Source organism: Colossoma macropomum, unplaced genomic scaffold (genome assembly GCF_904425465.1).
Source record: "Colossoma macropomum unplaced genomic scaffold, Colossoma_macropomum, whole genome shotgun sequence".
Lineage (NCBI taxonomy): Eukaryota > Metazoa > Chordata > Actinopteri > Characiformes > Serrasalmidae > Colossoma > Colossoma macropomum.
This window is the reverse complement of record NW_023494792.1, coordinates 15,050,167-15,077,828: the sequence shown is the minus strand read 5'-3', so window position 1 is coordinate 15,077,828 and position 27,662 is coordinate 15,050,167. Positions and strand designations below refer to the sequence as shown.

General features: G+C 39.3%; 1 protein-coding gene across 8 annotated transcripts in view; it reads right to left on the bottom strand.

Moving 5' to 3' along the window:
• cadps2 (Ca++-dependent secretion activator 2) overlaps nucleotides 1-27,662 on the bottom strand; it is a 135,212-nt gene that overhangs the window by 50,460 nt on the left and 57,090 nt on the right. For all 8 annotated transcript variants that reach the window (XM_036576158.1, XM_036576159.1, XM_036576161.1 and 5 more), the window contains exons 4-11: nucleotides 22,499-22,579; nucleotides 21,439-21,669; nucleotides 19,822-19,943; nucleotides 11,810-11,921; nucleotides 9,996-10,135; nucleotides 5,290-5,356; nucleotides 4,969-5,077; nucleotides 2,459-2,668 (exon numbers count right to left, since the gene is read on the bottom strand). In XM_036576158.1, the coding sequence (XP_036432051.1) occupies nucleotides 2,459-2,668; nucleotides 4,969-5,077; nucleotides 5,290-5,356; nucleotides 9,996-10,135; nucleotides 11,810-11,921; nucleotides 19,822-19,943; nucleotides 21,439-21,669; nucleotides 22,499-22,579 (1,072 nt within the window). The remainder of the gene's footprint in view (nucleotides 1-2,458; nucleotides 2,669-4,968; nucleotides 5,078-5,289; nucleotides 5,357-9,995; nucleotides 10,136-11,809; nucleotides 11,922-19,821; nucleotides 19,944-21,438; nucleotides 21,670-22,498; nucleotides 22,580-27,662) is intronic.

The window sequence follows — 27,662 nt, the reverse complement described above, 5'->3', positions numbered from 1 at the left end:
TGTGTCCAAGTTCATTTTCAGTCTTTTCATCACGCTCGTCACACGCGTCCTGAAAACCGGCTAATGGGGAACCCATCAAAAGCCTAACACTCGCTGCCGGCCATCAGAGAGCGTGCATATGCGGAGCGAGGTCTTCGCTCCAGGAAGACCACAAAAGACCAAGGCTTTTGAGACGCATCTCCTGACGCCTGCATGGCCAGCGGCACCTTCCTGAGCCGGGCATTAGTGATTGCTTTTATTAACGCTGCCATTTTTGGCATGCCGAAGACTTTGTGGACGGTTGTATGGACAGAGAAAAGCCCTGTGTGTGCCCAGGAGCACTGTGGGCATCTTTTAGACCCCAACCCCCCGACTGTCGCTTGTTAGACAGTCACAATTCTCCAATCGACTTGCAAACACTTCCTCTCTCTTCTGGCCTTGATACGTGTCCGGCTCTCCATTGTCCCTTCTCGCTTTAATTCCGATGTAGGTCATATTACATTCATTACTACCAAAGCATCGGCTCCTTAATGTCATTTGGGAAAGTAATGGGGACGGAGATGTTTGGGTGGGTGGAGTAGGGGGGGTTAAAAAGATAAAGAAACAAGAAGGAGAATGAAAGAAAGAGCACAAAAGGAAATATAGATTAAACACGGTAATAAAGAGGAGGGAAGCTTCATATTGATCCATGAGGCGCGAGCCTGACAGATCCAGTTTGACTGAAGAAGCATATTGATCTGTGTCAACTTTAACTTACAGCTATTATCTGTGGACGAGGGGTGGGAGTGGAGGAGCTGGAGGAGGAGGAAGGGGGGCTGTCGTCTTTAATCGGAGCTGAAGGGCCAGGGCATGCTACCTCGGTCCAGAAGAGGCAGGCCATCTCCCGTTTCTGTCTTCATGGCAGCAGTCACATCCATCTGACACGAGCCAGCAAGGTGGACAGGAGCTTTATGACAGATATTAACACGGCGCTGAGCCCATATCACAGGTACAGCCCCCGCCGGTCACTTCAGTGAAAGCAGCTGGAGTTTGAAGGACAGATGCGGCCAGACAGACAGGACATCCGTGCTCGGCCGGGATATTATGGCCTGGACAGAGACGTCCACACACAAGTGCACTAAGAAATGTAATCCAAACCTCTGCTGGAGGAGCTCATCTGTGACACTCATCTGGGCCATGGGACGAGAGGTCTGCTATGGTCATCGAAGAGACTAAGGCAATGGGACAGCACAGACACTGACCAAGTACCATTCAACATATAGGCCTTACAGGCTTATCAAGGATCCATGTGAATTAATCTTGATAAAAAAGTTTAGCCTCCAAAGATGTTAACTTCAAGTTTCAGAAAATTTGTATGCTTTATGTATTCTGGACCTCAATAAATAGTACTTTTAAACATGTCATTCTAAATGACAGAGGTCTGTTTGGAAGTCCTATTTCCATCTGAAGGACAGACTTGGCCAATTAACACTCAGGATTTATAAACTTCTATATTTCTCCCAATTTTGTCCAGGTTTTGGCCTACTGAGGGCCACTAAGAGGTCTACAGACTTTTAAATGATGTTCTCTCCAAAAACTTCCTTTCAGTAGGATGAGAACAGCAATACACTGGCTGTGTAAACGGCTCCTTTAAAACTGATTTGCCTTTCATTTCAAAAGGCTCAAACTTGCATAAATAAGTGGCAAAACTGTTTGCAGGAAAAAAAGAACTGTATGAGGTCCAACATAATGCGATAAACAAGGAGTGGAGAGCCTTGAAGATATGAGAAAAGAAACATTTTTACTGGACTGAGCTTTTAACAAGAGCATGGCAGAATGTGATGCATTTGCAGAGATGAAAGTGGAGAGCTTGCCCTCACTTTCTGAAATGTCTGCATGTCTAAGAGACAAAGTGCCACCTTTTATTCTAACCAGAGTCCAACATTATGCTGTGCAGTGCTAGAGGTTTTTACTGATTGTGACAACACTAAAAAGGTACATGCCAGGTAAAATTATAATTTTTTTTTTTTAAAGAAAAGCTTAAAAAACATGATTCTCACTGCCATTAGGTTATGGAATGTACCCTTTATAATAGTCCGGTCATAAATAAGCTATTATAGAAAGGTTCCCTGGCTATCCAGGCTGTGGAGCAAAGTGAGCAAATTGTAGCGTTTGAGTTTTTTGCAAGTGGTATTTCATTCACTCCGTGGCAGTGTTTGGGTCATTTAAGCCCCCCACTGACATTTGTTTAGAGTGTGTGTGAGAGCCGCAGCCCAATGGATCGATGGGCAGCCAGCCTCCACCCCACCACCCGCAGTATTGAAAAATCCTCAGAGAAACAGCTCTATTCTAACTGAAAGAAGGGCTTTTAGCCTGCGGTGAAACACATTAAAGTAAACAGGAATCTAAATAAGCAAATAAGAGAAAGGAGAGCAAAGGGGTGAAGCCGGTATCATAAATTACACGTGACATCCCATAGATCTGAGAGGATGCAACCTACTGAGTAATGAAGTGGGGGTGTCTTTCTGGATGTTCCCTCCTCTGCAGTTCTGCTGTTGGTTCTGGGCAGGTGGTACTGGCTTATAGGATTGGCCTGTGGCGCGGTACATAGCCTGTACCCACAGCATTCGGTCTGGCTCATCGTTCGTGGCAAATACCACCAGATCCCCTTCTTTGACTGCACTGAAGAAAGCTTTACCTCCCTGAAGACCTGCAAGAGATTATTTATGCAGTCAGAAAAAAATGAAGCTTGCGTAGATAAACAATATGTGCACACCATAGCTGCGCAATATGAGCAAAATACTATATTGTGATTATATTACTATGTACTGTGATTAGCGCTGTCACAATGCCAGAATATATAACTTTATTCCACACCAACACTAAGTATAGTATCAAGAAGCTTGATGGTAAAGGATATTGCAGGGGAAAAAAATCTTTGTCTGAACGGCAAATGTTATTTGTCTGAACACAGATTTTCTCTGATTTTCAAATTTAATCTTTTTCTCGAAAAAGAATCTTCAAATACCTAAATAATTTAAACATGGCCCCATTTATCATGTTCCAAAGGGAAGATTAAAACTGAGATGAATAAATAAATCAGCCAAGCATTAATCACACTGTTTAAAACATATACTCACATCTGTTACTGAATAAAACGTTTCACCTCTATGGTTTTATTCATGGTAATGAGCTAATTTCTGTCCTTCTGATTCAAATCAACATGCATAGTTTAACATATGCAAATAGAACAAAACTTTATATGCACAATTTTGTTATTTTTTCATTTTTAACATTATTGAAAAATATCAGCTGGACATTGTGTGAGCATTTCATGATGAATGGACAAATGAAAACGCTACAAAATTACTTTGAAATAAAATCTTGCTACATTAACTTCCGTTAAATGTTAAGAACACTTTTTCCCCTCTTATGAGAAGTTATTTTTTGGAGATACAAGATTTTTACCCAACAATGATGGTATGTGTCAGCCTATTTAAGTAAAGAATTGAAATTACTGAAAGTTACAGGTGTTTACCACATTGTAGTATTGAAAAAGTACTGAACGTTATGCAACATTAACTGTAATTGTGATGTGATGCCTCACAGTATTAAAAATATCCTGATGTAACAGGGTTAGCCTATGCGTTTTATTGAACAAATTTATTGAGCAGTATTGAATAGTGTGAATATCTTGACTCATTCACTCAGAGAAACTCATCAGGAACATCATTAATTACAGGGCTTGTTTGCCACTCTGTGATGTCAGCACTGCAAATATTATATCAATACTGCAATAACAATTATTTAACAACATATTGTGCAGCCCCAGTGCACACAGATTTTTCATGCAAGCATGCATAACTTATACACTTTGATATACAGACAGGAATAATACATGTGTAAATACAGACAGGTCTATGTACACATGCTTACACACACATTCAGAGAAAATATTTTAAGTAAGCTTTTACAGAAACTCAAAAAATTGTCAGCATTCCATACATAAGGCAACTTTTGAGATATTTTGTTTAGCCCCACTCAAAGAAACTGCAGTTTTAAAGGTAGTAAAGGTACTGAAAGGAAATGGGCTGGCTACCTTAACCAGTTTGAGACACCTTTTCTCATATAAAGGAGAAATGAGCAGAACAACACTCATGACCTCCGAACACCTTGACTTGTCTCCATTTCTTGGGGGGCTTATTGAAGATCACTAACAGGTTTACAGTTTTTTAAATGGTCTTCTCTCCAAAAAATTTCTTTCAGTTGGATGAGAACAGCACTGCGCTGGCCTACTGTACAACCACTTTCATTACTGATGCGCCTTTCATTTCAAAAGGATCAGGTTTGCATAAACAAGAGGCAAAATGTTTCTGGGAGAGAAAAAAAAAGAAAAACTGACCTTGAAACATACAGGAACAAAATCACTATCAGGTCTCAGAAATCATTCAGCTGGCAGTTGACGCTCAACTTGAGTTAATTGTGAATAACACAATGTAAATCCAACAGAAGCGCATCACATTGGCAAAACTAAATTCTGCACTGCTCAGGTTATGTGTTAGTGAATGAGTTTTTAACTTGGCAAATTAATTGCACTTCAAGGACTGCATGGGGCTAATGTTGAGAAAATATTAAAAAAATAAAATAAAAACAGAAAAAAAATGTATTGTAAAGAACCCTAAAATGCTAATGTGGTTTAGGTGAAGTAAACACTTGATGAACGCTTTTACATTTGCAGACTGACAAGTTTATTATTTATTCATTCATTCATTCTTACATTAAGCAATTTATTTCTTTGATTTTGGAGGTTTTGGAGGTACACAGGGAATGTCATATCCTTCAAAAAAGTAAAAAGCTACAGAAAGCAAAACCATCCAAACAGTGTTTTTAGAGACATGTGGAACAGTCTAATATTTGCCAAAACTGGAGTGGCTTTGACTGAACCAAACTGTAAATGACATGGTGATGTTAGTGTAGTACGGCGCTGAGGGCTGAGAGAGGAGAGGTTACCTGGCTGCGGCTCAGAGTAGTCCACCGTGTAGCCGTCCAGCTGCATGAGCTCCTGCGGCTCTGACTTCTTCTCTCTGTAACTGCACATGGCGAACGTGTACTGACTGACCTGAAACACATCGCACCTTTCAATGACATTCCGCTCCCACACGGACCAGAGCAATAAGAGCAAATAAGGTGATTGGGTGACATGTCATGATGTCTTTACTGCCTGGAGGACAGAGCACAGTCAATGTAATGATAACTTTTTCATTAAAAAGGCGAGATACTTTTACAAGGTTAAACTGCAATTAAGTGGTCTGGATAAATAAACAGCCTCACCTGAACAAGGACAAAATACCGCCTCTTCCATCGCTTCCAAACCCTCTGTCCTAATGCATAGAGGTACCTTCAGAAGAAAAGCAAATACATCATATTATCAGACGGGTGGACTCTTCCACTTGAATGTCTATGTGTAGGCCTACACTTAAACTGAAAAAAATAAATAGATGAATAAAAGTGCTTTTTGACATAGCACTGTCATTTCAAATTACACTGCCCTTGTTAACTTAGCTTCATTTATGTAGCTCAAATTTAACACATGGAGGTGAGGTATTCTAATACTGCCAGGCTTTTACCCCATTAAAACTGTCAATTACAAGTCCAGAGAAACGAGAGGTGTCATCACTTTTGAACCTTTACTATGTCCCTATTCGTCTCCTCAAGAAGCGTACAAATACTTGAAAATTAAACAGAAAAAAAGAAATCCATATCCTGCTGATTAACCTTGCGTTTTTATTCAAACATGAAAAGAGAGAGATCAGAGTAAAAGTAGGCTATAGGCGAAGAGAAATCAATTCGAGGAGAAAGGTTTTGTAAGTGGAGGCAGTGGCTGTCTGAGGGAGAGAGGGAGGAAAGCATGTGGAGCTGGGTTAACATGTGGCAGAAGAAATCATCCACTTGTGAAAATGATTTTCAGTTCACTCTCTAACACCTTTCATACACACACGATCCCATTTAGGTGACATCAATATCCAGCAGTGGAGGGTCGAGGAGACCCTGGTTTGGCTGGCCGTCCGCACGCACTTTCCTGCCGGTCAGTCAGGAGCTCACTGAGCCGGCCAGCGTGCATCTGAGCCTCACTGCCATTTACGCCTATTTTAGTAGCTACATGAACAAACATGGAAATCGTCTTTGAGGACAGGAACTAAACAAAACGAACAGACAAACACAAATATTAATCATTTTTATAATAATAATAATAATAATAAAGAGAATAATAAAGAGAATTGCCGTTACACATAATTATTCTACAGGAATAAAGAAGTGATTTTATTTGTCTTATTTTTGTTAAATCCTATTTTTGAGCGAGAGCCTAAAGATTAGCCTAGCATGTGTATGAGAGCACAGGACCACACATTTTTACATTTTTAAACTGTCTATAAAATTCAGTGCTCAAAAATGGGTTAAATTTTACAACTTCTAAGGGGCAAAGACTGTGTTTTCCCCTAACCTATCTGCCGCTGGTTAAACAGCAGGCTCTGAAATAAGTAACGGTTAAACGTTTGAACGGCGCGCGTGAACAAAAAGCCAAACCTGAAGTGTTTATCTGTCTCTTCTACCGCTCAGTGGCCTAGATACTCTCATATCCAGTAAAATATCTTTAGTATCCGCTGTTACGCTTAGCGAAACCCGTCGTGAAGTGGGTCAGTCTATTGTAGCAGGGCAAACCAACACGCCAACAAAAGCGCATCAGAATTCTTCAGAGTGCGATGTGTGGAGAAAGTGGCCGAGCCGAGCGAGAGGAACGAGCCTGATGGTTGATGTCCACCAATGAACATGGTGAAGGTGCCCTCGTGTGGTCGGTGAGCGGCACTACATCTGACTTTCCTCCACTGAGCATCATTCAGGTAAAGGAGTTTACAGCTAATGAATCATACTGTATTGCACTTTCTTAAGGCATATTCCACCCAGGGTGCCTGGATACAGAATAAATTATGACTTAAGTTACTGCCCTGCTTAAAAAAAGATCATTAGAACCATTAGGATTAAAACCTGATGGTTTCTTAAAACACAGAATACTATTAACGTTACTGACTGTTGGGCTCCACCAGGAACCAACAGAAACTAGTTAATAGTTTCTATGATGTTTTTCAGCAGGGTACAGCCAACAGATGAACTGATCATAAGGACAATATGTGTGTTGTAGTTTTCTGAGAATTCTCATGAGCCTGTGACTAAACTGAAAGAACTTACATTTTAGAAGGAGAGCAAATACAACTGTGTAACTTAACTGAAGAGACTGACAAGGTATTTTCAGCACTCAGGATTTGCTACAGTGAGACTCTCAAGCATGTTTTCTTGCTGCTTTCTAAGGACGCTAAAATCAGCTTAGCATATTTTATTAGTGCTTGCTGTTGTGCTAACCCTCTCAATTACATGCTAACATAACCAGAAAGGCAGATCCTGAGGGCTTTATAAAAGTCTATTTCTACTAGTAATCTAAAATAGACTAACTCTACCTTTATGATTTATTATAAACACCATCAGCATAGTACAGTGTTAAACATCCACAATATTAATAGCTTATACAGAGCTTCTGTAGCACATAATGTTAATAACAGGAGACTGTAGTTACATATAAAGCTTAGACATTAATTATTTAAAATCCTACAGCATTTTAAAATTCACATTTTGAAACGCGAGGAATTAATTTAACAGACTGTAATGCACAGCACATTCTAATATACTGCATTACAGAAATGCATGTGCACACACACATATGTTACAGCACAAATAATGTCCTCCCCCTTTTTGCTCAATCAACATGCAATCAGTGGGTAAAGGCAATAAGGGAGCTTGTCATTACTGAAGCTCTTGTTGAGAGTGCTGGCCATCTGTGGATGGCAAGAGAAAGAAAAGAGCATTAAAAGACAAAGTGAATGTGTTGTGACCTCAGAGTGAAGAAGAGATCAGAAGAGATTGTTCGAGGGGCAGCGGTCACTTAAAGAGTGAAGGAGCCCTGACCTACGCCCTTTCTGCTTTTACTGATACACAATATGAGGGTTTTACAGAATTATGAAAAAGAAAATGAGAGAGGAAAAGGAAAAACATTGACAGGCAGACACAGAGAGGGGGAGAAAGCGAGCAAGGGGAAAGCAAAGAAAGAGAGAAGGACGGAAAGAGAGAAACAGGCAGACGCAGACAGACAAAAGCCCGATCAGCCCAAAGCTGGCGGCTGTCCCGTTCTGAGCCGTGGAGGGGTCGCGCTGCCAAACTCAATAAACTGAATAGTTCCCCATTCTTCACTCTCTCCATTGCTAAACAGATGGCTGCTTTTAATGGGGAGCATTCAACCTGAAAATCCTCTTCCAGTCCTTTTCCTTTATGTACGAAAAAGTCCTCAGGTGTGTGCGTGCGCTTGTTAGTGTTCAGCTGAAACTGGCAGAGTCTGGATCTAACCTGGCAAACGGCTGAAATGCTACAGCAAAGGCAGGAGGGGAAGAAAAAATTGTTAATCATTGATGCTGATCTGAAGGCTCAGAAGATGTTCTTGAAGGACTTGAAATGACATCACTAGCAATCAGGCTACGTTTGAGCTATAGCTTAAAAGAAAAATAACATCCGCTCTGAGTCAAGTGCCCCTGCAGGGCTTTTGCACAAACCGCCCAGCAATAGCCAGCCTTTTCATAGGCTTTATAATAGCATGTCATGAGTTCAGAGAAACAGGTGATAGATCAGTGCCTGGCGGTGGTTGCCATACTTACAAGAAAACTATTTTCTTTAGGAACATGAAAATTACACTGGTTGCCTAGGAAATCACATGTAACCTTCAACATCGGCAGTAATTTTCTCCTGGATTCATGAGTTCAAGCAGTCAAGCAGTAATGATTAATAAGTACATTACCAGACAACATTAAACTAACTAGATCATTAAACTATCATTATAGAATTATATGCAACTGTGTTCAAGGACTTAATGAAATAATCATCACTTATAATCGTCACATTATGTCATCCTGTCACATGTAACTATGTGTATTTTGCCAATCTCCATAAGTGAAGCTCCAGGACTGCTTTAAGACTGCTGGTGAGGTCAGACACAAAATGGTAAAAACAGACTGAAGAGGCTTCTTCCAATTAGACTGAGCCTCGCAGCGAGCAGCTCTATGGACAGAGCCTGCTGGGCCTCCTCCATAATTAGTAGGCTAATGGCAGAGAGCCGACCCCCTGACCTAGCCGTACAGAGGGAGGAACACAGCAGTCTGCTGGGCTGCGCCTCTCCAGTGGCCTTGCTATATGGAATCTACAGGAACTGCCATGGTCTTCAGTCATGAGCACTCATTAATCACAGACTACATGGCTTATCAGTGCTTTAGTGACAAAGTGATGATCTAAGAACATATTATACATTTTAAGTTGCCCATGTGTTACATACAGAACAGTACAGAAAAAACAAGTCAACTTGTGTATACACCTTTTCCAAAGTTCGGTGAGACAATCTTTGGCCTCTAGATGGCAACATCATTCTTTTCTAAAACTGATTCACATGGCTAAGTACTTTGTGCATTGATGTAGGAATGAATAAACTCTATAAATGAACAGGCAACTTTTTCAGAAATAAATGTAACACAGATCATATCTTTTGGCCTATTTTATCAAGGTGACAAGGTTATTGAAAGTGATTGAAAAACAAAAAAAACTGACTGAGACTCTGTGGAATAAACTAGATCTCTGCTGCCCCCTTCTGGGAAAAGAAAACAGATTAAATACAATCAATACAAATACTGCAGATTATTTTGACAGCTCTTCTACAGAATGACAGCATTTCAAATGTGCCCCAAATATGAAATGGCATTCATTTGACAAAGTCTTTAAAAAGTTATTTTTACTTTTTCTGCACAGAATTCCAGCACATAACAGCTCCAAGCATTGGCTGCTATCATTATTTTTACTCGGTATATAAAAACATGGAGCAGGTGGCCCAGCCTTTTTTAATATGTGTGCTCATGAGGGAGCTGTGAGAACACCCTGAGGGGTAAACGTACCCGCTGTGCTTCATGTTGGGGGGCTTGTCCATGCGCACGGCCAGTTTGATCTTCAGATCTGTGTCCTGGCTATTTTTGGGGATCACCATCTTGTGCAACTCGGCAGTCTTGGGCCCGTTTGTTGTAGGGTTCAATACCACCTGGTTAAGAAAAGAGAGCTGATCAAACCAAGAAACAAGATACCAGGCACATGAGAAAAGCAGAAAGCATATGGATATATACAAGAGAGAAAAGAGTGAGTGATGGAGAAAGGAAATGATACAGAGAGAGCCATTAAAGGGAGGCGGAAGTAGATGGAAGAGGTGCAGATGCCTGGTGAGGGATTCTAATGGGAATCTCCATCTGTTACCCTGGGAGCTTGAGCCCTAATGACTTCAAGATTTCCTTCATGCAGCTCTGACTCACACACAGCTTATAAGTTGTTGTGCAACATCTGCCCCCCCCATACCATCTTACAGTGATATATGGCATACAGCAAGGGCACTACAGTATTAATGTAACTATTGTAATAATAAACACTGTTTAATGTACAGTTTGAAGCTTGATAATTAGCTGATAGGATGAGATGGAACAGTGAGACATCATATTATACTATGCACTAGGTATGCAAATTGTATACACATTTCCTATTATTATATTATAATATTACATCACTTATGCAAATGACCATGTTTCTCCGTGTTATCTTGGTACTGTTCAAATATACTGAAATGCCCTAATACATATTGATATAACTGCTCTAAGGGTTTTCTACTTCAATGTTGAACTTCTACTTAACACCAATAAAAAAAAATAAAAAATCAACAACAATTTAAATACAGTACTGCGCAAAAGTCAAAAACCACCCTTTGTTTCTTTCATTTTCAGTCAAAATAGTCATTAACTACAATTTTACACTTTTTACTCTTACTGTGTCAGGAAAAAAGCAGAAAACATACATTTAAAAGAAAACTACACAGAAGCTTTAACAACTAAATATAATATAATAGCTTTTTTCAGTATTCAGTGTCTATCCTTTTCCTTTATTACAGCTTCCATCCTTTTCAGGAGACTTGCTTTCAGCTTTTTTTAAAGAAATCTGCAGGGATATTTTTTCACACTTTCAAAGTTCAGTCTTAGAAGTTGGTTGCATTTTCTGCTTCCCAGGATCCAAATAATCCCAAACACATGCAATTGAGGTCTGGACTTTGTGGTGGTCAGTTCATTGAGCTAAGAAAACAATTTTTCTTCTTTTTTTCTATTTAATAAATTAAGGTGGTCTCTGACTTTTGCACAGTACTGTAAATGTGAAAGCATCACCAGCACTACTACTGTTTACTGTTCAGATGATGACCAAACATATCATCTAAACATTGCCCTGGAGCATTCTCTGCAAGTGGACTGTAGCAGTTCCTGTTCACTTGCGCTGAGACTTAAAAAGATGGTTATCGGAAAAATAAACATTTGAATTAGCATGATGATCACTGGATATTATACTAAGATATATCGTTAAAACTGGTAACCATCCCATCCTTAAATGCATAAAAAGTTGGTTCTTAATGGGTTCTGTTGTTATAAGCAATGGTTAAATGTAAAAGTGTGAATACTCAAAGAACCCTGTGAATGCATAAATGGTTCTTTGCATGGCTAAATGATTCTTTGCTAAAGAACCTTTTTAAAAATGGTTCTATATAGCACCAAAAAGGGTTCCACTATTGTTGCAAGTCAAAAAACTTTTTTTGGTGCTATACAGAACCGTCTGGAACCCTGGCACAGCACTTACACAACCATAACTGAATGAATGAAAAAAAGGTGAGTTGTTGGATGAGCCTCACCCTGCCCAGCTCTTTGTCCTCCAGGGCCAGAACACCAGTGCTTTCAGTGAAGAGTTTCACTTTGACCACAGGCAGAGGGTGGGTGGTGGTGAAGTCCCCCTGTGTGCCCCACCTGCACAAGAACATAACAGCATGTCCATGGATGGCTAGCGTGTGCCCAACAATCTGTTGCTCAGATCAAATGCTGGATTTCAGCTGGCTCTAACCCACTAGTCATTAATGTCAACAACACCGGCAAAAATCACCCAGTGTTTTGGGTGCCATCATTTCATCACTTCATGCAAAAAATAGCACTGGCCTTAAAATAAAACACAGCAACAAATGTTCCTCCCATCAAATGAAAAAGTAGGGTTTGTTTGGATTGTGTGTGTGTCTTGCTGCTGTCTCACACCTTTGTAAGTGTGTGGTGTAAATATTGACATGGTTGTCACCGTGTTGCTGGCTGTAATACCAAGACAAATTTCTAGCAATGATGGCAGAGTAAAAAAACACACAAGTAAGTATTACATCAAAATACTGCGTTTCACCGTTATCATCTCTTCTAAAGGCAGAAATGTAAGTCATTTTTTTCACATGAACTGAAAGTGCTCTTTTGATAACATTAACATTTGCACAAATAATACTGCCACTGGACAGATGTTTAGATTTGACATTTCAAACAATATTTGATGATCTTTTTTGTACTGCAGAAGAACAGACTGTTTGGGTGATGCTGCAATACTGTGCTGTCAGTGTTATCTAAATGTCACCTGGGCTATATTTGCATTTTTAAAAAATATTTCATCCACTTATTAGAGGCTTTTACACATATTTGTGGAGTCCATGCCAGCTCAAGTGCACACGGTCATTAAAACAGAAAGGGAAAATACCAAATCCTACACTCTTAAAAAAATATTTTTTTCAAGGGTTCTTTAGTAAAGACAATGTTCTGTTTAGAACAATGAGTTTTATAAAAAACCACTTCATGCTTTTTCCATGCTTTTCATGGTGAAATGGTTCTTCAGATTGATGGAGAATATGTTGTGTTGTATATGGTTCTCTATAGAGCCTTTTTGAAAATGGACCAAAACGGGTTCTTCTATTATTACCATGTCAAGCTTCTAACAATAGCAGAACCCTTTTTGGCGCTATATAGAACCACTCTCAAAAAGTTTCTGTAACCATATACAACACATTATTCATCAATCTGAAGAACCATTTTACTATGCAAAGAACCATTTAAGCATGAAATGGTTCTATATAGATCAATCCCCTTTACTAAAAAAACCCTTGAAGAACCATCTTTTTACAGATATTTTGAAATTGATGCTAAAATGTCCAAAGGATTTTTTTTTTTTTACCAAAATTGTAATGCTAAAAACACAACTGAAAATAAAAACTCTATTAAATTAAACCTTTGAACACCCCACTGCATGTGCATGAAAAATACAGGATATCAGCATTAACTCACAATTCCCATATCATTCCCTAATAGATCTATTACTTCAATCACCTCACCTCAAAGACCTGTGGTTTTATACTGGAAAAATGCACAAACAACCATTCACTGAAAAGGCTTCAGTAAGAGGTAGGCACACTGCATTCTGGGTGTGTGCGTCTGTGTTTGCATGTCCTGGTGCTGTATAAATCTTTTGTATGACAGTAAACAGAAGCAGGCGGTCAGGCTAGACAGCCAGCTAGGTAACATGGGGAGACACTTTGGACTCTGAAGCAGATAAGGACTCGTCGCTGTGACTCAGCAGCTTAGCAGTCACATACACACTCAATCTAAAGCAGCACAGAAATAATGAGTGTGTATAGTGCTGTCTGCACATACTTTAAATGACCTCACAGCTCTTAGGGGCTGACTGGATGCCACAACAATGTAGAGCTGCCATTTCTAAACCCCCCAGTTTCCAAGGCAACCAAACACCACTATTAGCAGTGAACCACAATTCTGCACAATTTCTGTATAATACTTTATGAATTAAGATTGTGTGCTTTAATAAAAGCCTTTGACATATTTATATTTCACCATGAAAAAAAAGAGTGTTTTCTTTTCACAGAGTCCTGGAGAAATGCTGGTGTGTGTAGCAAATACACATTGGAACAGCAATGTGAACCACACTGTGGTTTAATACAAATCTGTACCAACTACAAAGTACAGGAAAAACCCAGTAGTTCATTTAGAAAGAAACAGTTGATCACAGTGAACATCATTAAAAAGGCATGTCACTATCCCTGCCTTCGTGGTTACATTTCTATTATTCTTTTTCATTTACAGACCACACTTATACATACACGTTCTTTAACCCACACTCTGTACTACACCTACTGCCAACTAATCACCATCATCATCCTCCTTGTGGCTGGAGCTGTAATAAAGGATCTTCTCTTCTCTGAATTGCTGACCAGATTCATATTTTACAGACTCAACCCGTGTATTACACTCTCAGAAAAAAGTGCAGCCTTCAGGGTACAAATACTGTCACTGGGGTGGAACTATCAAAGGTACGTCTTCATACTTTAAGTTAACCTTTTCAACTCCTTGAGACCACCGGTGGTTCCAAAACGCATATTCTTCGTAACTTTCATATTTCATAAGCTACATTCAAAAGATAGGTGTCATATGAGAGCTGTCAAATAGATGGGTAATTTAATTTTAGACTCTTATAATAGAAGAAGCTGAACTCACAATTTTTTTTGTCTACTGAAAGTTGATCCATTTTTCCACAAATCTGGGCTATAAACTATAAGCAGATGGTGTCTCTTCAGTGATATACTCTGTAAAAATTATTTTTATAAAAAAAATACAAAGAGTGTCTAAGATTTTTGGCTTTCAGCAGTAAATTGTAAGCATTTAGCAATATGTGTATGATCATAAAACACATTTTCTGTTAATTTGAGGGGAACATTTACAAAAAATAAATAAATAAATAAAATAAAAAATTATATTTATTTCATGCAGTTACTGAACAAGTTGCCTTACGATTTGGTCATGTAAATTCAGATGGAAAAACCAAACAACATTTAAAAAAAAAAATTCCTTACATATATTTGCAGATACATTTGTTTACAAACGCAGATAAAGGTAACATCTCGCCCAGGGACTCTTACTCTTACTCTTATACTATAGCAGTGTTTTTGATTCTTCCCTAAGTGGGGGGATCAAACTCTGTTCTCAGTGAGAATGTTATTCACTATTTAACTGTAATGTAACAACGACAAAACTGACAAAAGCCTTTTTGTCATCATAAAAAAACAATGCCACCTTGTGGATTAAAAAAAATTAGAAATCTATTTAGTCTAACAATATGATTAATACATGTTAGAAATATTAATTCAATAAAAAAGTGTGATTCTTGGGTCTCTGTGTACTGATATTACTTCTATTTATTTAAGGTAAAATATCACTAAATAAAAAGCTGAATATCAATATTACACTGTATCGATTTTTCCTCACCCCGAAGAGACATAGTCTTCTCTTAGCTAAGAGTGCACAAACCTGACCAAGACTAACTTGAACAAAAGAATGTGCACAATAACACACAAGTGTGCACGCACACACACACACACACACACACACACACACACACACACACACACACGCCCTTGGTTGCTTCTTATTCAATTTGGCTGTAGCCCTGCTCCTGGAATCACTTTATCTCTGTGTCTGTGTTATCTAAAAAGTAAGGCTCTACTTGTCCATGTATAGAATATCTTGTTTCTAGTGCCTGCAGCCAATCACATACAAACTTAAGCAAGTGAAAATGTGTCACATGCTTGATTAAGCATATCTATTTGAGGCTGAGTATGAGTTTCCTTTGAAACACTGCATGTGGGAACATTAGATAAGACGTGAGCAGATTGTGGACAAAATGTCAGATTTAAAGTACAAATCTGCTTGTAGCTTCTTGCAAGTACATTTGACCTTAACTACCAAACTGAGAGTAAAACAGACTGGGAACTGCTAAACTGGTAAAATGATACATAAACGAAAAAACTGAAAGTGCAGATCATCTAGTCTTTCTCGTACATTTCAAATGCAACAAAATGTTGTTTCGGCCATTTTCACTTTAAATATTTACCTGAAAGGGGGCGGGGCACATGAACAGTTAACATCTGTGACAGTAGGCAGGTTTAAATGGCTCATATCCTGCATTTTCTTGTCTTTTATATATCCTTGTGACAAGAGTGGGTTTATGTACTAAAACATAATTCATAATTACTTTTCACATGCCCATTTTCTAACCTCTGGGGTGGTCAGTCATTGTTCCGAGAACAACAGCAGCTTCTTTGTTTAATCTTTAAAAAAAATCATTTTAATCCGTTTTCTTTTCACAGTAACGGTTCTTGACAACTGCACATCCTTTCAGACTCATAGTGCTGAGTTGTCTTCTCACAGTGGAAGGATGGACAGAAACAGGTGGATTTTTCCAGATCTGAAGTAAGAGTGGAGCTTGATTTTCTCCTCTCTCTCAAAGCTTTAAAGATTTAAGCTCTGTTTATCTGATGGTGACAGGTTTGCTGATCTACCAGGTCTTGCGTGGTTGTTAGGAGACCCATTTTTATGTCTTTTAATCACGCCCATTTCCTTTTTTTTACCACTTTTCCTTTAACTTACTCCGTCTTTTTGCAAGTGGATTATCTTATATCTGATCTCCTCAGGCCTGTCTCCTGAAAAATAAACAACTTGTACTTAATGGCTGCTTTGACTGGAAATTAAATAAATGAAAAGTGGTTTCTGACTTTTGTACAGTACTGCATATATACATGACCTCGTTTCAGTCAATAAACAATCCAGATTGAAGCGCTCTTTATACACAATGTGAACGGGTGAGATAAACTGTGGTAGGCTGGGTAAATGGATGTATAAATGTAGTTGTCATATGTAGACAGTATGGACATGCTAATTCATGATAATTAAAAGGATGCTGCATTGAGAGGTCCTGCTTAAATTTCCTTGAATAATTTACAATGAACTTTCTGGTGAGTGCATATGAGGAAAGGGCAGTGCGATTATCTAAAGGGCCGAGGCTGAGCAGCAGAAAGCCTAATAACTGTGCCGGAATCATATCATAGACGCACAGCAGAGCCACACACTCACCTTAATCAAATTATTAAAAGAGACATTTCAATTTCAAGTGCACACAGAGTGAGACAATGGGATGGTGGCTGGCTCAGTGAGAGAAAAAAGATGGAGGAGCACAAGCAAGCGTCAAGGCAAGAAATACTGCACTTCACTAAATCCTTGCCTTTCTATTAAAGGTTAAGAGATGCATCTGACCAAAGTTTTTTGCATTATCGTATTTCCCCAAAGATGAGTAATTACTAATAGTCATTCTCGGTATGATGATAAATGAGGCTAAATGAGAGTGCTAAATGAGACTGAACTGAATAATCGATCCATTCAGTGCTCCAGATGACACGCGCAAAGGGCACCTGCCTTTTGCCAAATATCATCAGCGGCGGAGCTCATCTGGGCTTGATAAATCTTTCCTCCTAGCTGCTATTCAAATATACCAGTCATCGGAGCTAAGGGCAATTCCCTTGCACTGCCAATGCCACCACAGTATTAAAAGCTTTAAAAAGTTGGAGGTTCAACACAGTTCAGCTGCCACTTAAATAATGCGCACGCTTGCAACATGCCCCAAAAATAAAAGCATGAAGCTTAATCGTGTATTATGCTGGAACATGTACAGTAGAGATTTATATGGGAACATGCTTTTGAAAGCTAACTGTGGAATAGCATGCATATTACCTGAGGGCAGTGGCGCAAACTCAGGAAAAGAGAAGACAGACTCAATCTGTGCATGCACTGGTAGAAACAGACATCTGTCCTTAAGGGAACCTCTGTATAAACAGTGCTGTGTCAAGATGGTAAAACATCACAACGTCCAACCATGTCCTTAAATTTCCTTCCCATGAGTGCACACTAGCATACACAAAAACATTATGAGGCATTCCCAGACACAAGTCATCACACAGGCTAAAAGCTTCACTCTTCCTCCTACAAGCCCGCAAAACAGTGGCTTTTACTCACAGTGCAACTGAGGTCAGTCCTATCATTTCTGCAGACATGACTTCAAGTAGACTGGACCACAAAGCCATTAGGGCTTCTCATTGGGTTATGTAACAAAGAAAAGCCTTCAAGAGACTTTGAATAATATCCACGGCCTCCATTCACATACATAGAGGGTGCAGGCCACTCTGTCTTATATAAAGAATAGCATTTTGCATTTCAGACATTTGCACTTCAGAGCATCCCGCTCAGTCCATTTAAAATATGCCTGTAATGCCAATAAGTGTGCTATCACAGAGCTGATGAGACCTCAAGGTACTCACACCACAACACATGCCCTTATTCTGCAAGCAAACCACAAAATGCCAGAAGTATTTTTCGGAGCATTCACAAGGGATCTGACCTGCAGTGGGTCAATATAATATTGCGAGCTCGACTGAAATATAATACAGGTCACTGATTTGAAGGCATTGAAGAACTATGCTTGGAATACTATGGTAGTATTTTACAAATCACAATTCCAAAAAAAGTTAAGAGAGTAATTGAAATCAACCTCACTGTTTTTTTTATTATACACTTATTCTGAAATTAATGCCTGCAACACACAAAGGAAGGGCAAATTAAGACTAAAAACTTTGTATAATGTCCAAAAACATCTCATACAGTTCTAGCAATCATGCTTGGGCATGACAGGAGCATCCAGGAAAGGTCTCATCCAGAGGTTCCCAAACACCTTGTCTTCTAAAGTGCCAAAAGTGAGCCAAAGCATAATGTTTGTGTTGGGCCAAAGGCCAAAGAGACAAATCAATGTATAAATATACAAAAACTATTTTTTGTATGTATTTTAGAACATTATAACAACATACACACAGTATTTTGTTACTAAATGACAAACGCAATTTTAAATAAAATAAAATAAAATAAAATAATGGGCCAAGCTTTGTCCGGTTGACCATATTTTGGTTAGCCCTAGTTTAGTCCTTTATGGGCAAGGATGAGTTGACTTTACCCAAAAATACATCAGCAAAAATCAAAAAGTTTAAGAACAATGGACCTCATTCACGAATATCTTCTTTAGTTTTTTCTTAAATGTGTTCTTGAGAAAGGTCCTAAAATAAAGTCTAAATTAGATTCATGATACATACTTAAACCATAGAATTGTTTCACCTTTGTGCTCTTAAGTGTCCGTAGATTCTATTCTTACCTTCCATAGCATAGACACTAATACACCCCCACACTATTGCAGAGGCTGGCTTTTGAACTTTACACTGGTAACAGTCTGGATGGTTCTTTTCTTCTTTGGCCTGCAGAACACAATGTTGTTGTATTCTCCAGGCCATTGCAAAGGCAAACACAATCTTGGCATAGATAACATGCATATCTGTGAAGGAACCATTTACACAGAAAAATACATACACACTTTGGAGAAATATGTCCGGCATTCTAGACAATGTATCTTCAGGGACGTTCAATGCTTACTTCAACATGACAACAGCAAGCCACACTCTGGAAGTGCAGCTTGAAAGAAAATGTGATGCAACACAGTGGTAAACATGCTCCTGTCCTGACTTTTTTGGAACAAGCTGCAGGCATCACATTTGGAATGCGTGTATATTCTCCAAAAAAAGTTCATAAGGTAAATTATCAAATATTACGTTTTTGTACTTTTCTGGTCTGTTTAATACAGGTCAAACTGAATTGAAAGGCATTTCACACATTGTCCCAGCTTTGGCAAGCCTGCCATGTATAATCATGCTTTCTAGACACCAGCATGAAAGGTCAGCTTGACATCACACTGACTCCTGCACTGCGACAGCACCTTGTGTCAAACTGACCTGTGCTTATACAAACATGGGAGTTGGGCTATGGCTCTGTAGGCTCATAAGGGGCTCATAAGGATAAGGAGTTTGGATTAAACTTCTGAGACTGGCAATTAGACATTCCAATAACATCCAAATTCTGTCATTATAAAAGACAGGCTGCATCAAGCTTAAGGGTTTTCGGTACTCACTGTGGTTTGGATGCCTCTGCCTGGTCTGTCTGAAGCTTCTCTCCTCCTTCAACTTCCATGGTACAATACACAATTCTGTTTGGAGCCACTGACTTCAGCCCCTGTACCTCCATGATCACAATCTGCACAGAAAACAAAAGAGGACTATGGCACCTCACACTGTGCAGACACTTATTTTATAAGGAATGTAATCAAAATTTTCAAAGGGAACAGTCCAGACAGTCTAACATCTTCATTATGTCACACTTCAACATCTGTCATTATGTAGAACTTATGAGGTGTTTACAATGTCTTGCTAATTTGCACCTACTGCGCTATTTTGCACTTTATTTTTTATCTTATTGTTTATAATAGACTTGCTGTACTGAATCCAAATATCACCAATGCAATTGTGTGAACATCTTGAAGGGCCACTGAGCAGCTTATCCACCTTAAACCTTGCTACTACACTGCAGAACTGAACCTGTGCTTAAATGCTTAAAAGTAACAAGTGTACAGATGGCCATGTTCTTACTGGGTTCCTGGGAATTTGCTACATTATCTGAGGATCACTGGCAAAAACAAAATCAAAAAAAAGAAATACAGATACTGATAGCATATTTATATTATCATACAGGATTTAGGTTAGACATATCCATGAAACAGAATGTTGTAGGTAGAAGAGGGAGGCACAAATTAATGAGGGGTAAAATGTAACACAGATATCGTTGCTGTCCAAAAAACCCTAATTATCTCTATTTTTTCTACATCATTTGTGCACAGCAGCTGCTCTTTACGTTTGGTGAAAAGTTTATGATGAGTGGACCAATAAAAATGCTACAAAATTTCTTGTAAAGTTGCTATTTGGAGATTTTTTTGACAGCAACTACATTTATAGTAGTCAAACAGGTTCAAGTAAAACATGCTTTTAGTCCTATTTGCATATTCCCATAGCAACAGCATGTGCAAATATTGACAGTAATCAGACATGTATTTCTCCAGATTCACTAAACAAAAGTAACAATAAAAGTAAAAAAAAAAGTTTTTGGATCATAAGTGTTTTCTGATTACTGAGTTGTGTGTATAAGTCATAGAATTCACTCCAATGTTACTTTATTCACCTTCTTGGTGACTGTAACAGAACACAATTTTTAAGCATGTAAACAACTCACAGTAAGAACTAGCCAGGTTAAAGTACAGCCTCCACACAGTGGAGTTACTCAGGTTGGAAGGCTTGTTTGGTTCGAACAACACATTTGTTTTGAATTAATTTTAGCGACAGTCACAATTAGTCCTTCAGACTATTAATCTACTATTAATTGCCTATGGGGTTGGTTTTAACGTGTGCATTCCTGCCACTTTTGGCTGAATTATTTATAAACAATATGTGCAGGAAACAGAGTTTACATGCTCATTTGTAGCAAAGATGTGTAGGTTGACTACATAAAAAAAATCTTGCTGAAACATATTTAAAATTATTTAATAAAAATCAAAATGTACGAGGTTGTGCCATAATTTCCCTTACATTAAAAAAAGACTCACTCAATGTGACAGAACTGCACAACAAAATTCCTCTGAGAGTAAACACACGGAAACATGAAATCTTGGAATGAAGCATGCAGGGGATGTGTCACTCACCTCTAGAGTGAAAGACAGCACTACATCTGATTTGGAGAGGGGCAGGTCATTCTCGTCTCCTATGTCCAGAAAGCTGTTCATAGGTGTGAGTTTTGGCTTGATTTTGGGCTTCAAGTCTTTGGCTACAGGCAGGCTCTCCAGGTTAGCCATTAGCAGGTTAATAGATGACCTCAGCTCCTCAACATACATCATCTCCATGTCCTTTGACACAAACTTAGGGTACTTCCTCTCCTACCGAGGATATTTTGGGTAAATATGTCAAGGAAAAGCATGTGACACAAAACTTTCAATAACAAGGCCACTGTAGATATGTAGTCCTAAATAGTTTTGCCATAACGTTTTCACATATGATATAAATTATAATACATGCTTTCATCTCTGATTGATTCAGAGCACATTGATTCACAACATTTGTCATAAAGTACCCCCTGTCCTGCACATGTTTGTATTTTCGCTAATCTAATACATCCACTTCAACTCAGGAAGAGCTTGTTAATTAGCTGACGAGTTGTATCAGGTTTTTTGGGAGCAGGTAAAACAACAAAATGTGCAGGACTAGGGCTGGGAATCACTAATACAGAGATTTGTGCCCTTCCAAAAATCTATACATGAACAAGAAAGAACTGTAGAAGCAGTTTTTGTTGCTGCTAAAACAAGTGTCTGGAGCAGGCCCTGTGATTTGATCATTTGTGGTGTTGGGAAAATTTGCCAACTATAAACAAGCAAGAAAACTATTATCATTTCAAAAGACTGCATGAAATGTTTCTGGAAAAGAGCATCTGCTAAATGAATAAATGTGAAATCTTGCCAAACATGCCCAAATGTAAGCCATTTTGTGTGCTGGGAGAACAAAACAAAGCTTTGGAATTCTCTCAAACACTCCAGGGGACCAAATCGTAATCTGTAAGAAGTGAAAACACCCGACCAAATTCTCTGTAATGTCTATGCTGATGACATGCAATACAACAGGGATCAATATACGTGACAAGAACTGTACAACACACACATACAGTGTAACTGAATTCACAACAACACTAAAACAGGAGCTCTGATGACATACTCTGGCAATTCTCTCAGTGAGCTGCAACCTCCCATCCAATTCTCTGCGGATCTGTGCTGCCTGCTCATCCACATTGTCCAGCTGTGGAAGAAAAAACACAGAATTAGCCCAAACTATTGAGGAATCCTCCGCTGCTCTCAGCTAGTCTGTAACGACACCAACAAATTGGGAGATACAGTCATTTAAACATAATGGTATTTAGCACAGCCATTCAGAGGTGACCTATCATTCAAATATTCACACACTCATTCTTAATGTGAGCACTCAGCTGGCCTTGCCCTGTCTAGTGTCAAGGAAACCCTTTCTTTACAAAACACACACACACACACACACACACACACACACATACATACACACACACGTACACACACACAGTTATTTAATTCAATCACACAGTAAAACCCATCTAGGCATGTTGTCAAAAAAAGGTTTCCTCTTATTACATTTACGAGTGGGAGATTCACACACACGCACACAAGCGCGCTCCCCCATCCTAGCACTGTTTCCGCTTGATAAGCCTCTCTCCCTGCGGCAGCAATAGGGTCGACTCCCAGCTGATTTCACACAGCACTATCACTGTAGACACACCAAGTTTGGAAAAACCACCACACAGCAGTTTATCCAGTATGTACAGTACTGTGCAAAAATCAGAGACCACCCTTTATTTATTTAAATTCCCTCTCAAAATGGTCACTATGCAAAAGTGATTCTTTTTCTGGAGATATTTTTAGGAAGATTTAAAATAAACCAATAGCATAAAGGAGGGAAAAATAAAAAGAGAGACAGAGAAAATGGGAATCCTAACAAAAGTGCAAGACCTGGTAGACCACCAAAACTGTCACCATCAGATAAATAGAACTTAAAGCATTCATCTTTGAGAGATAAGAGAAAATCAAGCTCCACTCTTGCTTCAGATCTGAAAAATACACGTTTCTGTCCATCCTTCCACTGAGGAAGCAACTCAAAGCTATGGGTCTGAAAAAATGTGTAGCTGTCAAGAAGCTGGTGTTTGAGATTACTTGGATTGTAAGAAGCAGAAAAGCAGGGTAGTCTGCCTTTTTCACAGGACAATGCACATGAAAATATACGAGTGCATCCACATGCATTTCTCACAAGCACTTTATGCTAACTCCTCTCTAGTCTCATGCTTATACCACATTGCCATTCACTGCCTTATTAAACTCACTTAAATCAATTGTCGCTCTCACAGACAGATTTATACAGGGGAATGATGGTCTATATAGGCCCCTCACATGTGGGAAGACTCCAGGCTATCGACCCTGCTCTGTTTTCATCAATTACAGCTGCAGAGGCAGAGTGAAAAATAAGGGCTTAATGATGCAGTTAGCCATGTCTAAGCAGATAATAGGTCTGAACTGAGTGGTGAGCAGTCAGTGTTGGAAACACACCTTCACAGTAGTGCCTGTGTTTGGAGAGCACAAGAGACACTCTGACAAGCCACTGTGAATCTCTCAGGCTAAACTGAAAGACTGAAAGTGTGAAGGAACCTCTCAGTGTGCAGTCATGCATACTTTCCAGTTTATAAGGTACTCTTACCTTGTATGCACATTCAATGGCCATTTAATCAGAAAAACGTACTATGTAGATGCACTTCACAGGTATACTGTTATTGACTGTAGATCATCTGTTGCTGCAATTTATCAGTCACCCTCTACCTCATCCAGTAATGGAAAGGGACCACCATAGGACCACCAGTGACCAGATTTTATTAGGGTGATAAAACATTTGGAGCACAGCAGAGACACCAAAATGGTAGTGGTATGTTAGAGTGTGTTACACTGGTACAGGTGCATATCACACTATTGCTGGGCGTTTATCTCAATGTAACTTAACGTTTCCAGCCACAAATATCCAGCAAACAATGGTCTTGTGGTCAGCAACTGACCACCTGTGAAGGGCTGGCGGATGACACATTTTGCAGCATTTTATTGTTTCGTTCATCAAGAAAATTGCAGGGAGCCACACATTTTCCAATTACGTCAAAAATGACCAAAGTGGAGACACACGGTTTTGTTTCCTACTTGCAACAATGTTTTTTAACCACCTTCATGGTGACACAGCACACATTCCTTGCAGAATGGGACTTACAGTGTAACTGAAGATGATTATAAAAGAGCAGTAACATGGTTCTCTGAATCTCTGAAACCTAACCAGTATTTGCACAATGAATTTACAGTTGAGTTTTTTTTCTATTAGCAGACAGGAGCTCATGGGCGTGAATGATAATTGAAAGAATATGCCATGAGAGGGAGCCGAGATGCTCATTAAAGACACTGGTCACTGATTAAGAAATAATGGTGTCATCCGTGTTCCATTTCTGACAGGTAATTAAGGACTATGCAAAAAACAGATAATCAACGACATTCAAAGCTTATCTATGGCTAATTAGCACCTAATACGGCCGGTGTTCACATTCAGCAGACTGTAATGTAATGTGCTACACATGAGTGCACATTAACTAAAAATTAATAGATCTAATTAAGGTAAGTTTGAACCTGTGGCTGCAAACAGCACCATCATACAGTCAAACATGGCATTTTAGTGTATAAATTAAGGAGACTTGGCACTGAGTGAGTGATTTAAACATACTGTAATACTGAAAATTCTCATCATGGAGAACCTGAAACGTTGTTATCCAGGAGACAGCAATCAGGGATGTACATTTTTAATGAACTGGCTTTAATTACCAAGTAATCAAATAAATTATGTTCTCATCTGTTGCTAAGGTCCTTATATATACAGAGATGATATATAGCAGAGATTCTTTCTCCTTATCTTGTTTTGAGTGATAAACCTTTTGTAGCATATAAGATACATTGGCAAATGTATGTGGATAATTATTATAAGTTGTGGGTTTGGCTAATTAAGCCGCACCCAGTGCTAACAGGTGCATAAAACTGTAAACATTCTCTGGAATTATGAATCACGCTTTACCACATGGCCGTCTGACAGATAAATATGGGTTTAGGGGATACCTGCCTGAACTCACAGTGGCAACTATAAAGTTTGGATGAGGAGGAATAATGGTCTGGGACTGTGCTTCATGGTTTGGGCCCCTTTGCTCCAGTGAAGGGAAATCTGAATACTACAGTATACAATGGCATTCCTCAGAATTATGTTTCCAACTTTGGAACAACAGATTTGGGAAGACCTTTTCCTGTTTCAGCATGACGATGTCTCAGTATACAAAACAAGATCTATCGAGAAATGGTTTGCCTAGTTTGGTGTAAAACAACTTGTCTGACCTGCACAGAGCCTTGAACTTAACCCCATCCAACACCTTTGAGATTAAATGGAACACTGATTGTGCAGCAGGCTTTATCGCCCAACATCTGTGCCTGACTTCCCTAATGGCTGAATGGTTGTCATGTTCCAAAATATAGTGGAAAGTCTTCCCAGAAGAATTGACCAGTAAAGGGCCAACTCTATATTAAGGCCCATTGTTTTGGAATGATACATTCACCAACCATACATGGCTGTGAGGTTCATGTGTCAACATACTTTTTTCCATGTAGTGTATCATTTACATTAACACTGCCAGTACAGCCAGACTAATGTGTATTAAAAAAAAGAAGGTGCAGAGGTCATAACAAACATTTAGGCAATTAAGTGTTTAAGGGATGGAGCCTCTTTAAACCTTATCATGTTTCCATACAGTGAGCCAAAGTTTGCTTTGCATAGCACTTTTGGAAATTGAAAATGTGCTTCATATGTCTCCCCCCGGGTCCAGATGTAATTCTGTCATAGGACCCTTGGAGTGACAGCCAGAATGACCGTGTCAGCCCTTTTCAAGGCAGAGAAAAACAAAACTGCAGAGGTTCCCAGTGGTCCATTCCAACACTGAGTCACACACATATATGCCCTGCCTTTTCACACCCTTATCACGGCTGGTTTCCTTCCCGTTGCTGTGATACCAAGTTGCTATTTTTCCCCTGTTACTCTATTTTGGTTTGGCTACCATTTCTATGACAACAAGGCTGAGGAACCTCCTAACGACAGATATCACTAGCCTAGAGAGAGGCATGGTAATGTCACGCTCCATTCTCCTCTGAGCCCACCTCCCCGGGCTGAATTAGCAAAAGCCATTTAAAACAAAGCTGCCTGCACTCACCTGGAACAGCACATCAGGGTCTTTTCTTCCTGTGAAATATGAACCTAAAGGCAGAAAGACAGCTAATGGCGCCGTGACTTCTGTGATGGGTCACTAAAAAGATCAAGGCCCCATTTTTGGTGCTGCCCCTTGTTCTTGTCAAGAGGATATGACTATCAGAGTCCTTTCCCAAAGTGAGATGCTGCTAATTCATTACCACTTCCTGCCACTTCACCTGCCTTCTGTCTCCTCTGGCCTAGGCTGCTAATGAGAGATGACAGGGCGTCGGGGCGCGGAAAGGGTCGAATGTGTTCATTAGGGAGACGATGACAGGTGCAGGGAGGAGGAGAGAGTGAGGGACAGAGGGAGCATTTTCTCTCTTTTTCCAGACTTGTCTGAGCATGAGTGTGGTAGCACGGCAGGGCCGCTGGCCTCCCTCATCAGAGGGGAACAGCTGGCCTTTTCCATTTTCTCACCTGAGCCATGACCTCCTTCACTCTGCCCTGACAGCTGCCTCAGCACCTTCACTCTGTCTGTGAAATTCTTTCTGATTTTGGCTTGTGTATTGGGCTCGGCCAATAACAAGGCCACATGGATTTATCAGTGGCTTTTATTATTTATTTTATACTGTAATGAACCCATTGCTCTAATCTCTTTATGAGAATTTCAATGGTTTAATGCTTTTACAGTAGTTCTTACAGACTACTAAAGGTTATCATTAACAAAAACTATGACTAAAATGAAAATTAGCAACAAAAACAAAAATTGAATTGAATTCTGAAGAAATGAATCCCTGCTACGTCTTTCACTGTCTTTAAGGGAAGCTTGCAACCAAGTATAGCCCACTGTTGAGTCAATTTAGCATCGTTAAAACAGCAAACCACAACTGAAATCAACTAGGGTCCAGTTTGGCATGACTTTGAGATTCAAGTTTGAATCATATCAGTATAATGTTCAGTTTTTGGCTTAAGCTGATGAGCATCTGTTGTCAGTAATGGCAAAAGGTAATAGAGCAATGTTAAAAGTAATGCTAAAAGGAAATAATGTTAATGT